A 14,223-nucleotide genomic window follows, 5' to 3' on the forward strand; every position below is an offset into this window, starting at 1 on the left:
GGAGAACAGAAGTAGTGTGAATGAAATATGAGAATGGAAATCATGTACTTAGGTGTAAGCACATGCACCTCTGAAATGATTATGAAAGTACTGAATGGAAGGAAATGAATTATGAAACTGTGCTACGATTTACTTAATGATTTACCTTTCTCCATGAAGCATTTGTAAATTCTATAAAAAATGCACCGGTACAGTGCTATATATATGCATTGTTTTTAGGTAACTAATTATGCCTGGATACAATATTTATGTATGCTTGGATACTCCTTTCTAGATAGTAAAAACTTGTCCTGTTTTCTATTAGTAGTTAATTTCAGTATGTAAAATTACACTTGCATAATGGGGACTTCCTTAAACTTATTACCTAATCTCTGTGAGCTAAAATATGAGCCAGAAACCTGAAACCATGTTAAGTCTTACCTTCTTCTTCCTCAGTGTCAGAATCACTCTCAGGTGCTGGAGGTAAAGGAAGGTCCACCAACTTGAGATCATACTTGCCCTCCTTCCCCATGCGATATGAGTTAGTGGAGCTGTTGTCCCACTGGACACGGATCCAGCCATCCTCACCAAGCTCTCCAATAACTGTTCCCTCACCTGGTGGTGGTCCATCTTGATCACCCCACTTCCAATCTATCCCTCGCACAACTCTTGTCCCAACCTAAAAGGATGAACAAAAATGAAAAAATTAAAGTTTATTACATAGTGCTATTCATTGTCAATTTTGTGAAACTATTTTCATCATGGAAAATGAATTAATCCACTTCCAGAAAAATTTATCTGCCAGAATCTACCAACAATGGGCCTTAGACTAACCTTGTGAGATGTAACCAAATATGGTATAGGCAGTGACATTGTCAAAGCCCAGAGTTTGTACATATTTTTTCTTCATCATTTTACATGTAATTCTAGTTGTAATATTTTAGTACATTTTCAAAGCACAATGATTTTTTGAAAATGAATTTATCTCAAGCAATAATGGCATCACACTAAAGTAACACACTGAATCTTGCTTGCATGAGCTGCCAGGTTTGGTGTATAACTGATTAGAAGTTTATTTTGATACATGCAATGTAAGTGTCATCACTTGTTACTTTCTCCCTAACTAATGTTATTTCATGTGAACTATCGAGCACCACTCATTCCCACCAGTTCAAAACAATAACAGTGTCAGCAGCAGCTCGTCTTCCCTCGCTCAACATTCCACCAAAACGCCCTACAATGTCACCTAGCATCGCTAAGAAGAAAAGGAAGTCTCTTACTCTCGAAGTGAAGCTGGATATTATTCACAGACATGAGAGAGGCAAGAAAACTAATAGCACTGCTTGCCACCATGGCTTGACTCCATCTACTGTCTCTACTATTTTCAAGTCAGCAGACTCTATTAAGAAGGCTGGTGAGACCTTATCTTCCTTGCAAGCTAAAAGAACCACCTGAATTCATGACTCTGCAATGGATAAAATGGAAAGCCATGTGGAAATGTGGTACATAAGTTTTGTATGCGGTACAATGATGCGCCCTTTGTTTACATTCCACAGGTTGCCAGTTAGTGTGTTTCCCGTTTCACTCTCCCTCCCTTCATAAATTTAAGATCATCAACATTATAAAGTTACGTACATACATACATACATTAGTGTACATTATAATGACTTAAATTACACTGCCTAAATGTTTAACTTCATAATTTTTACTTTCATTAAACCTTTCACTGTACTATGATGCACTCTCGCTTTGTTTACTCTCAATGGAAGTTCAAGTAAGTGGTTAAACTTGTTATAATCGGTTCGCTTACCGAAAATTCGCTTAACGAACGTTTTTTTAGGAACGTAACCCGTTCGTTAAGCGGGGGATGCCTGTATACAAATATATTTACATCTACTTATCAAAATTCTATTGATTTGAGATTATAGCATCATTCCAATTAACATGAAAATTAATTTTATTATTAAAGTGTTAATTAGAAACCATAGATCTTAATTTGACTAAAAACTGATGCTAGAGGAAAATGGTGCGTTTCGTCTGACTCAAGACGACGGAAAGCCACCTTCAGCCCAAGCCCTAAGAAGCATAATTTCCTGCCTTTCAAAGATAAGCTTGAGCTTATAAGAAAGTGTGAAACAGGTATGGTTCACAGTGTCGTTACAGCACAGTATCAAGAATTTGAAAGAACAGGGACAAGTACTACCGTGAGATTGCTGCAAGCGTTTTTATTTCCCAAAATGTACTGTACAGCACCCTAATGTGTTTAATAAAAAAAAGTTAGATATAAATGAAGCCTTTAATAGTACTGATTTAGGCTAAATGAATGTTTTTAGAAGTTATAGTGATGTTTTGGGAGATCTAGTATAGAGGTTGGTCCTTATCCCCCATAATTCTTAAGTATCTTATAGGAAAAATTGCTTCATGCTTCAAATAAACGCTGATTCGACTGATGAAAAACTGCCCTAACCCCGTCGAATTGTGAGGATCCCCTATACTATCCATAGCCCTCAACTCTGAACCTTGGCCTTATAAGACAGGTTCATTTTATGAGACTTTATCTTGGAAAAATGCAAGTCTTAAAAGCCATTAAATATGGTATTTATTCTAATTCTATTGTTTATTCTTGTGTTTTTTTTATTTATGTAATAAATGATTTATTACTATGACAACAACTATATTTACATACAGTATTATATACAGTAAGGTACCGAGTTACGTCAGAGTTACGTTCCTGAAACATGACGTAAGTCGATTTTGTACGTAACTCGAGTTTTTGTACTTTCAAAGCATATCATCGAGTTTTCAACCAATAATTTTTTATGGTTATTCAGGTAAGTAAAAGGTTATATTGTTATATTGGTATATTATTTACAACTATGTGGGAATATATTGATTAGGGCCGCGAACACGAAGGACTGCAGGTTGCCGAGAGGGGCGGCCTGAGGCCGCCAGGAGGGTGGGCAGGTCGAATGTTGTGACGCCCAGGGCGGACAGCTGGGAGCTTTGTGGAGTGCGGTAGGAGTAGAAGCGTTATATAAGTAAAAGGTTATATTGTTATATTATTTACATGTATGTAGGAATATGAAACATAAGCTTGTTTTGTTGTTCATTAGGGCCACGAACGCGAAGGACTGCATGTTGCCAGAGGGGTGGATGCCTGAGGCCACCAGGAGGGTGGGCAGGTCGAATGTTGTGACACCCAGGGTGGACAGCTGGGAGCGTAGTGCAGTGCGGTGGGAGTAGAAGCGTGGGCAGCGGAGCAGGAAATGCAATAGGAAAGGGCAATAGGGATCAGCAGACAAGCGCAGACGGTGCAAGTGAGTTGCGAGTGTCATGTGGCCCAGGCGAAGGCTCCAGAGTTGTTATTGTTGTGATAGGTGCGTGAGCCCTCAAGGTCGTCAACCTCCCCATTGTCATGGTAACGGTCTTCCCATTTTCTTCTTCACTCCCTTACACACAGCTGCTGCCTCCCTTCTCATGTCTTTTAATTATGTCCACTTTTTCTTGTAGCGTAATGGTTTTCCTTTTCTTAGCATCACTGCTATCACTCAGGAGTTTTTTTTTTGGTGCCATTGAGCAAGATACTAAGATAGTCAGCAAACGCAGATGTAGGAACACTCTTGCCAGGGGCAATGGTGTGGTGGAACTGAGGTACGTAGAGTGTTATTGTATTCAAGCATGAGGTGGGCGGTGTGGTGGATAACCACTAGTGACGCCTGGCGGCCAACAATAACAATATAAATTTATAAATTTTCAATTTTTTAAATCTTAAATTGCCTTATAGTGGACTGACGTAAGTGCGAGTTTGACGTAACTTGAGACCGACGTAACCCAGGATCTTACTGTATTGGTTTTATGGGGCACACACACACACACACACACACACACACGGAAGTAAGGAAGAACCTTTAACTTACAGACCGGTATCACTAACTAGTGTAATATGCAAGATGTGTGAAAGAATAATAAAGAAACAATGGATCGAGTTCCTTGAAGACAACAAATTAATATCAAATAGCCAATTTGGTTTTAGAAACAGACGGTCATGTGTAACTAATTTACTGAGTTTCTACTTTAGAATAGTTGATAGAGTACAAGAGAGAGGGATGGGTTGACTGTATTTATTTGGATTTAAAAAAGGCATTTGACAAAGTGCCACATGCAAGATTACTGTGGAAGTTAGAGGAGAAGGGTGGCTTAAAAGGAAGCACATTGAGATGGATGGAAAATTATTTGAGGGGAAGAAAAATAAGGATGGTAGTTAAAGATATGAAGTCCAAGTGGAGAGCAGTAGAAAGCGGAGTGCAGCAGGGGTCAGTATTTGCACCAATACTTTTCATCATATATATAAACGACATGCCAGAAGGAGTGAACAACTACATAAATCTGTTTGCGGATGATACAAAACTGTGCTGACTTATAAAGAAAAAGAGGATTGTGAAATACTGCAAGAAGACCTAAATAAGATCTAGAAATGGAGTAAAAAGTGGGAAATGGAATTCAATGTGGACAAAAGCCATGTCATGGAAATGGGACAGAGTGAAAGATGACCCATGGGAATCTATAAGATGGGAGATGGAGTAGAACTGGAGAAAGTAAAAAAGGAAAAGGATTTAGGAGTGACGACGGAAGAAAACAATCAACTGTAAGCCATATTGATAGAATTTTCAGAGAGACATATAATTTGCTAAGGAATAATGGAGTAGAATTTCACTACATGGACAAAGAAATGATGAAGAAATTGATGAGTACTATAATAAGACCCAGATTGGTATATGCAGGAGTAGTGTGGACCCCTCATAAAAAGAAACACATAAGGAAGTTGGAGAGTCTACAAAAAATGGCTACAAGAATGGTTCCAGAATTTGAAGGGATGACATATGAGGAGAGACTAAAGGCTATGGATCTACCAACCCTGGAACAAAGAAGGGAGAGAGGAGATCTGATACAAGTTTATAAATTGATCAACAAAATGGACCAAGTTGATAATGAGAAACTGATCCTGAGAGAAGAATATGACATTCGAAGCACAAGATCGCAAAGTAAAAGGCTGAAAAATGGAAGATGTCTGAGAGATATTAAAAAATATAGTTTTTCGCAAAGATGTATTGAGACGTGGAACAGTTTAAATGAAGAAGTAGTGTCTGCAACGAGTGTGCATACTTTTAAAGTAAGATTGGATAAGTGTAGATATGGAGACGAGGCCACACGAGCATAAAGCCCAGGCCCTGTAAAACTACAACTAGGTAAATACACAGTAGTGTAGTGTAGCATAGTATAGTGGTTAGCACGCTCGACTGAGAATCGATAGGACCCGGGGGCAGTGAGGCCTCTTAATGTGTAGCCCCTGTTCACCTAGCAGTAAATAGGTACAGGATGTAATTTGAGGAGTTGTGGCCTTGCTTTTCCTGTGTGTGGAGTGTATATTGTGGTCTCAGTCCTACCCAAAGATCGGTCTATGAGCTCTGAGCTCGCTCCGTAATGAGGAAGACTGGCTGGGTGACCAGCAGGCCACCATGGTGAATTACACACACACAGGCTCCATAAGGAGCCTTAAGAAAAAAGTACAAGAAGGGATTGAGGACAGAGTAAAAATTGGATTGGGCAAAAACAAGCTCAAGGAACTACAAAATGCATGGAAGCAAGAACAGGAAAAGGAAAAAGTAAAATTTTCAGATGTAGTAGAGACAAATCTAGGAAAACACAAAAGACGTGGTAATATAAGTAATTAGGGAGAAAGAAGATCTAGTGCAAGATATAGTGGATAAAAATAAACGTTTCATGATTTTTGGTATGAAGGAAAAAAATCCAAACAAGTTCAAGAGAGAGAGTGCGAGGAGAGAGAATTGGCTAAAACTATTATCAAAGAAGTTCAAGACAGTATGCAAGAACTGGACCAGGTGGTGGAGGAAGTGATTAGGCTAGGAAGATACAGTGAAGGGAGTAGGAGACCAATGAAAGTGAGAATGAGATCCCAAGTGACAGTAGAGGAAATTATGGCTAGGAAAGGGGAGCTGGCCGATGATACTGAACACAATGATATATGGATAAAAAGAGATATGAATCTAGAGGAGAAGGAAAAGGAGAAAGTGCTAAGATATGAAGCTAAGGAAAAAAACAAGAAAAGGACAGAGATCGAGAAAAAGAATTTCTACTAGAGGGTTCTAGATATGAGACTAAAGAAGTGGTACCTATGGAAGAAAGAGGAGGTAGAGGAGGAGGCAAGAAATTAAGAGTGACTTATACTAATAGAGATGGGTTGTTATCCAGCATGTTGGAGGCTAAGGATTACTTAAAGGAAAAAAAGCCAGATGTATTGTGTATTATTGAGACAAAACTAAGAGAGGAGATCCATGTTAACTTTAAACAGGAGGGATATAATAGCTGGAGGAGAGACAGGAAGAATAAAGGGGGAGGAGGAGTGCTAATAATGGTTCATGACAATATATGTGTAGAGGATGTGCAATATGGAGGGGACAAAGTGAAAGTAATGGGAGTAACAATCAAAACAGAGGAGCTGAAGAAGAGAAAATTCATAGTTACATATGTGCCACCTAAGACAAATACATGGGGAACTGAAGAACATAAAGATATGCAAAGAGAGGTGACTAAGTGCCTAAATAACATGATAAGAAGAGATGGAAGAATACTTTTAGTTGGAGACTTTAACTGTAAATAAGTATACTGGAAAGATATGGAAGTAATGGATAATGCTGGACAGTGGAGCGAGGAAGTGTTACAGTTGACTACGGTTAATGCAATGGAACAGTGGGTGGAGGAGTCAACAAGGTACAGGGAGGAAGAAGAAACATCGTTGCTTGACCTAGTATTCACAAAGAAATCACAGCCCCCTCCAATCATACCATACCTTAGTCCAATGGATAGAAATGATTATGTGACATTAGAGATGGAAATACAGGAAGAGGATTGGATATGATACAGAGATGTCTACAAGGGAGAGATTAAATTATGCAAGAGCAGATTTTGAAAAACTAAGGATCTTTTTTTGCTGATAATGAGTGGAGAAACATTATGTAAGGAAAAAAAATACAAGGGAAATATGAAATATTCTTAGAGAAATATAATAAAGGAGTAAAGAAATATGTAACTTTTTATAGAGTTAAGAAAAAAATACATGCTTGGTTCAATGCTAGATGCACAGAAGCTAAAAAGACAAAAGATAAAGCTTGGAAGAAACTCATAAAACAGAGAAATGACAATAACAGACGACAGTATAGGGATGCAAGAAATTAATATATTAGAATAAGGAAAGAAGAAAGAAACTTAGAGAGACATGGTGAATAAAACCAAAGACAAACCCAAACTTTTCTACAAATTTAAAAGGGGTAAAATGAATAACAAGGAAACAATAGAAAAATAATTAAAGGAGGGAAGTCATACCAAACAGAGAAGGAAATGTGTGAAATAATGAATAAGAACTTCAAGACGGTGTTCACTGCAGAAGATTTCACAGAACGTAATAGGACATTGCATTGCCAAGGATTACAGGAAATCTCAGTGTACAAGGAGGATATTGGAAGATTATTGGGTAAGTTGGATGTCAGACAAGCAATGGGGCCAGAAGGTCTATCAGGCTGGGTGCTAAAAAAATGTAAAGGGCAACTACTGGATCCAATTTAGGAAATAATTACAAGTTCAATAAATGAAGGAAAAGTTCCACTAGAATGGAAGAGAGCCAACATAATACTGAGATTTAAAGGAGGAAAGGCAACTGAACCATTAAACTACATACCAGTGTCACTTACAAGTGTTTTGAGGAAGTTGTATGAAATAATTATCAAAGAAAAATGGGTTAAATTTCTAGAAGAGGAACAAGTCATATTAAACAGACAATTTGGGTTCAGGACAGGGAGGTCATGTGTATCAAACTTATAAGCTTCTAGTCGAGTTATTGCAGGACTGGAAAAAAAAAGATGGATGGGTGGACACAGTATACCTGGATATAAAGGCTTTTGATAAAGTCCCTCATGGAAGAATACTTTGGAAACTAGAGAACATAGGAGGCATTGAAAAGATAGACAAGAAAGACCTAGTGCTGGTGACAGAAGTAGATAGAAGGACAAGAGAACATGTAAAGATCAAGATGTGGCAGTTTGTGAAGGATATTGGAAAATACAGTTTTCCACAGAGAATGGTGGAGAAGTGGAATGCATTGAATAATGAAATTGTTACAGCACATAATGTGCATATCTTTAATGAAAAATTGGATAAATAAAGACATGAAAACAGGACACTATGAGCCCTGCTCAAACCATGTACAATACAACTAAGTAAATAAATACACACCAGAACCAATGCTGGAACAAAAGGACCAAACATAAAAAGAAAGGCTGAAGGAAATAGGACTGCCAACCTTACAAGATAGAAGAGAACAAGGAGATCTAATAACAATGTACAAGATAGTCAATGGCATTGAAAAGATAGACAAGGAAGACCTGGTGCTGGTGACAGAAGATGGAAGGAAGAGAGGTCGTGTAAGGAAGATCAAGATGAGGCAGTGTGTGAAGGATATTGGAAATTACAGTTTTCCATACGGAACAGTGGAGAAGTGGAATGCATTGAATAATGAAGTTGTTACAGCACAAACTGTGCATAATTTTAAGGAAAAAGTGGATAAATGGAGACATGGAGACAGGACACTATGAGCCCTGCTTGAAACTTGTACAATACAATTAAACAAATACAACTAGTTAAATACACACACACACACGCTCGACTCACAATCGAGAGGATCCGGGTTCGAATCCCAGAAAGAGGCGAGGCAAATGGGCAAGCCTCTTAATGTGTGGCCCCTGTTCACCTAGCATTAAATAGGTACGGGATGTAACTCGATGGGTTGTGGCCTCACTTTCCCAGTGTGGAGTGTGTGTTGTGGTCTTACGCTGCATTTACACCGAGCGAGTCGCGTCGAGTCGAGTCACGTCAAGTCAAGATGATTCATGACGCATCATGAATCGCCACCCCAGCTATAACATTGATTTGTATGGGTTTCTGAACGAAACCGTTAACACCGGATGCTTCGAGTCACGTCACGTCCTCTCGTGTCGCGTCACGTCGAGTCACATATAGGGCTGGGCCTATTTTTGACGTCAGTCACAGCGAGTCTGCCGTGGTGTCTGCAAGTATGCTGGTGGAAGACCTAATCAACTTAGTTCGAGAGCGCCCTGCTATTTATGATCCCTTAAAAAAATGGCCATTCTTTCTTCCGTTCCTATTGCACGCCTGTAGTTAGTGTTGATTTTCCTAATGGAAGGTCCAACCAACTCCACCAGCTTCTTGAAGTTTTCATTTGTCATCCTAAAAAAGTTGTAAAATTTTTCTGGATGGTTTACCAGGTCTGGGAATAAATGACTGAAGCTACCGAAATCTGGCCTCCTGGTGTTCAGATGATGCATCCAGATTCGAGTTTTATTTTTACGTCTGCGACGACGAAGCCAGAGCAATGCAGTTACTACAGCAAGAGAATATGCGTCCATTCTCCCTGAAATCAAATGGGTCACTGTGTAGTGACTTGACTCGGGTTGACGCATTCGGTGTAAACGGAGATACGTCGAAATGAATCGCTTCAAATGATTTGATGCGACTCGACTCGACGCGACTCGCTCGGTGTAAACGCAGCGTTAGTCCTACCCGAAGATCGGTCTATGAGCTCTGAGCTCGCTCCGAAATGGGGAAGACTGGCTGGGTGACCAGCAGGCAACTGAGGTGAATTACAAACACACACACACACACACACATATATATACAGGCAAACCCCGCTTAACGAAGGGGTTACTTTCCTAAAAAAAAAAACCTTCATTAAGCGAATTTTCGTTAAGCGAACCAATTATAACAAGTTTAACCCCTGACTTGAGCTTCCATTGAGAGTAAACAAAACGAGAGTGCATCATAGTACAGTAAAAGGTTTAATGAAAGAAAAAATTATGAAGTTAAACATTTCAGCAGTTTAATTTAAGACTAAGTCATTATAATGTACACTAATGTATGTATGTAAGTAACTTTATAATGTTGATGATCTTAAATTTATTAAGGGAGGAAGAGTGGAGCGGGAAATACGGCAGCTGGCAACTAGTGGAATGTAAACAAAGGGCGCATCACTGTATCACATACAAAACTTATGTACCACATTTCCACAAGGCTTTCCATTTTATTCATTGCAGAGTCACGAATTTAGGTGAATCTTTTAGCTTGCAAGGAAGATATGATCTCACCAACCTTCTTAATAGAGTCTGCTGATGTGAAAATGGTAGACAGAAGATGGAGTCAAGCCATGGTGGGAAGCAATGCTATTAGTTTTCTCGCCTCTCTCATGTCTGTGAATAATATTCAGCTTCACTTCGAGAGTAAGAGACTTCCTGGTCTTCTTAGCAACGCTAGGCGACATTGCAGGCCGTTTTGATGGCATGTAGAGCGAGGAAAGACGAGCTGCTGCTGATGCTGTTATTGTTTTGAACTAGGGGAGTGAGTGGTACACGTGTTGTCCACAAGAGGCACTGTTGTATTCAAAAGCCTGTCGGCTTGCGTGATACGGCGGGGCTTTCATACTTGGAAAAAATTTAGTTAAAGTGAGTTCGGTGTTCGTTAAACAAGCAGATGGTAGTAAAAGGAAACCTTCGTTGTAGTGAAATTTTGTTGTGTGAACCTTTGTTAAGCGGGGGTTGCCTGTATGTGTATGTATTTGTGTATATATATATATATATATATATATATATATATATATATATATATATATATATATATATATATATATATATATATATCAAATATATGTATGTACAGTAAAGTTCCGGGTTACGTCAGTCTCGAATTACGTCAAACTCGTAGTTACGTCAGTCCACTATAAGGCAATTTAAGATTAAAAAAATTGAAAATTTATAAATCATAAAGTGCGGGATTTATTGTTATTGTTGGTGGTTGCCCGCCACACCGCCCGCCTCACGCTTGAATACAATAACACCCTCCCTCAGCCCTCAGTTCCACCACACCGTCGCCCCTGGCAAGAGTGTTATCCTACTTCTGCGTTCATTGACTCAAGTTCTTAGTATCTTGCTCAATGGCACCAAAGAGAAAACTTCTTAGTGACAGCAGTGATGCTAAGAAAAGTAAAACCATTATGCTATAAGAAAAAGAGGACATAATTAAAAGACATGAGAAGGGAAGCAGCAGCTGTGTGTGAGGGAGGAAAGAAGAAAATGGGAAGCCCATTACCATGACAACGGGAGGTTAACGACCTTGAGGGCTCGCGCACCCATCACAACAATAACAACTCCGGAACCTTCGCCTGAGCCACACAACACTCGCAGCTGACTTGCACCGTCTGCGCCTGTCTGCTGATCCCTATTGCCCTTTCCTATTGCATTTCCTGCCCCGCTGCCCACGCTTCTACTCCCACTGCACTGCACTACGCTCCCAGCTGTCCACCCTGGGCGTCACACCATTCGACCTGCCCACCCTCCTGGCGGCCTCAGGCGTCCACCCCTCTCGGCAACCTGCAGTCCTTCGCGTTCGTGGCCCTAATCAACAACAAAAACAAGCTTGTGTTTCATATTCCTACATAGTTGTAAATAATATAACAATATAACCTTTAACATACCTGAATGACCATAAACAATGATTGGTTGAAAACTCCATAATATGCTTTGAAATGTACGGAAAGTCGAGTTACGTACAAAATCGACTTACGTCATATTTCAGGAACTTAACTCTCACGTAAACCAAGACCTTACTGTATATATATATATATATATATATATATATATATATATATATATATATATATATATATATATATATATATATATATATATATATATATATATATATATATATATATATATATATATATATATATATATATATATATATATATATATATATATATATATATATATATATATATATATATATATATATATATATATATATATATATATATATATATATATATATATATATATATATATATATATATATATATATATATATATATATATATATATATATATATATATAGTAAAGTCCCGGTTACGTCGGTCTCGAGTTACGTCAAACTCGTAGTTACGTCAGTCCACTATAAGGCAATTTAAGATTAAAAAAAATTGAAAATTTATAAATCGTAATGTGCGGGATTTATTGTTATTGTTGATGGTTGCCCGCCACACCGCCTGCCTCACACTTGAATACAATAACACACGGCCTCACTTCCACCACACTGTCGCCCCTGGCAAGAGTGTTATCCTACTTCTGCGTTTACTGACTCAAGTTCTTAGTATCTTGCTCAATGGCACCAAAGAGAAAACTTCTTAGTGACAGCAGTGATGCTAAGAAAAAAAACCCCATTATACTACAAGAAAAAAGAGGACATAATTAAAAGACATGAGAAGGGAGGCAGCAGCTGTGTGTGAGGGAGGGAAGAAGAAAATGGGAAGCCCGTTACCATGACAACGGGGAGGTTGACGACCTTGAGGGCTCGCGCACCCATCACAACAATAACAACTCCAGAGCCTTCGCCTGGGCCACACGACACTCGCAGCTCACTTGCACCGTCTGCGCCTGTCTGCCGATCCCTATTGCCCTTTCCTATTGCATTTCCTGCCCCGCTGCCCACGCTTCTACTCCCACCACACTGCACTACGCTCCCAGCTGTCCACCCTGGGCGTCACAACATTCAACCTGCCCACCCTTCTGGCGGCCTCAGGCGTCCACCCCTCTCTGCAAACTGCAGTCCTTCGCGTTCGTGGCCCTAATCAACAACAAAAACAAGCTTGTGTTTCATATTCCTACATACTTGTAAATAATATAACAATATAACCTTTAACTTGCCTGAATGACCATAAACAATGATTGATTAAAAACTCCATAATATGCTTTGAAATGTACGGAAACTCGAGTTACGTACAAAATCGACTTACGTCATGTTTCAGGAACGTAACTCTGACGTAAACCGAGACCTTACTGTATATATATACACAGTAATACTCCACTTAACCAGCAGGATAGGGAGTGTCAAAGCTGTTCGTAGAACAAAAATTCGTTAAGCGGACGTAATTTTCCCATAGGAAATAATGGAAATAAGGGGGGATGCGTTCTGGGCTGGTCCCCAACATACCACATGGGTTAAAAAAAAAAAAATTATATATACGTTTGGCAGCACATTGGGCCACCGGTGTACCACTACTTTTATGATGTCATTTGAGTCATTGGAAGTTAGAGAAGCTACGTACAAATTCTCTCATATTCTCGCATTTATGTTCACAAAACAACATTTCTATTAGCTTTTTACAAACCTTGCCCCCAAGAAAGGATTGTTTTGTAATGCATAAAGTGAAATCTTAAATGGAATACCAAAAAATAAAGCAGAAATGAGATGAGCCACAGACGAAAAAGGAGACTCGCGGCGACTTGGCCGCTTCTTCTTCTTCTTGTGACCCTTTTAGCCTGCGTGTTGTCTTTCCCCATGATATTTGTTTCCACTCCTCTATTGCCTGCTATAATGGATATCATATCTTAATATTCATATACGCTCATGCCACGAAGATAACCTCGACTCCGTGGCACTGAGTGATAGTGAATTACTAATGAAATCCTCGTGGCATGAGCGTATATGAATACTAAGATATGATATCCTTTATAGCAGGCAATAGAGGAGTGAAAACATAAATATCATGATGAAAGTAACACACAAGCAAAAGGGTCACAAGAAGAAGAAGCGGCCGAGTGGCGGCGAGTCTCCCGCTTCGTCTGTGGCTCATCTCATCTCTGCTTTATTTTTTGGTATTCCATGTAAGATTTCACTTTATGCATTACAAAACAATCCTTTCTTGGGGGCAAGGTTCATAAAAAGCTAATAGAAATGTTGTTTTGTGAACATAAATGTATCATATAAGACAGTAACACCACCTGGAGAGGTGGTGTTCCCAGCAACCTCAGAGCAACCTGATAGCAACCTTGTCACCATCCCTCCACGCGTTCATGGATGCCATTTCGCTGCAAGAGGTTGCTCTGACGTTGTTAAAGAATCTTGGATCCAGCTCCAGGAGCACTAGAGACAGAGGCGGGGAGCCAGCCAATCACAGCAAAACTACTGCGTTCGGTCCCTCACCCGGTAAATTCAAACCCAGAAAATTCGCTAAAACGGATGTGGTTGTACGTTATGCGGATTTTGGGTCTAACTTTATATAGTACGTTAAACCGGAAATTCGTTAAACAAACGTTCGTTAAGCG

General features: G+C 39.3%; 1 protein-coding gene across 4 annotated transcripts in view; it reads right to left on the reverse strand.

Annotated features, from left to right (window-relative positions):
- LOC123516504 (E3 ubiquitin-protein ligase HERC2-like) overlaps nt 1-14,223 on the reverse strand; it is a 456,561-nt gene that overhangs the window by 202,326 nt on the left and 240,012 nt on the right. For all 4 annotated transcript variants that reach the window (XM_045275907.1, XM_045275905.1, XM_045275904.1 and 1 more), the window contains one exon: nt 421-658. In XM_045275907.1, coding sequence (XP_045131842.1) covers nt 421-658 — 238 coding nt within the window. The remainder of the gene's footprint in view (nt 1-420; nt 659-14,223) is intronic.

Source organism: Portunus trituberculatus, chromosome 41, assembly GCF_017591435.1.
Source record: "Portunus trituberculatus isolate SZX2019 chromosome 41, ASM1759143v1, whole genome shotgun sequence".
Lineage (NCBI taxonomy): Eukaryota > Metazoa > Arthropoda > Malacostraca > Decapoda > Portunidae > Portunus > Portunus trituberculatus.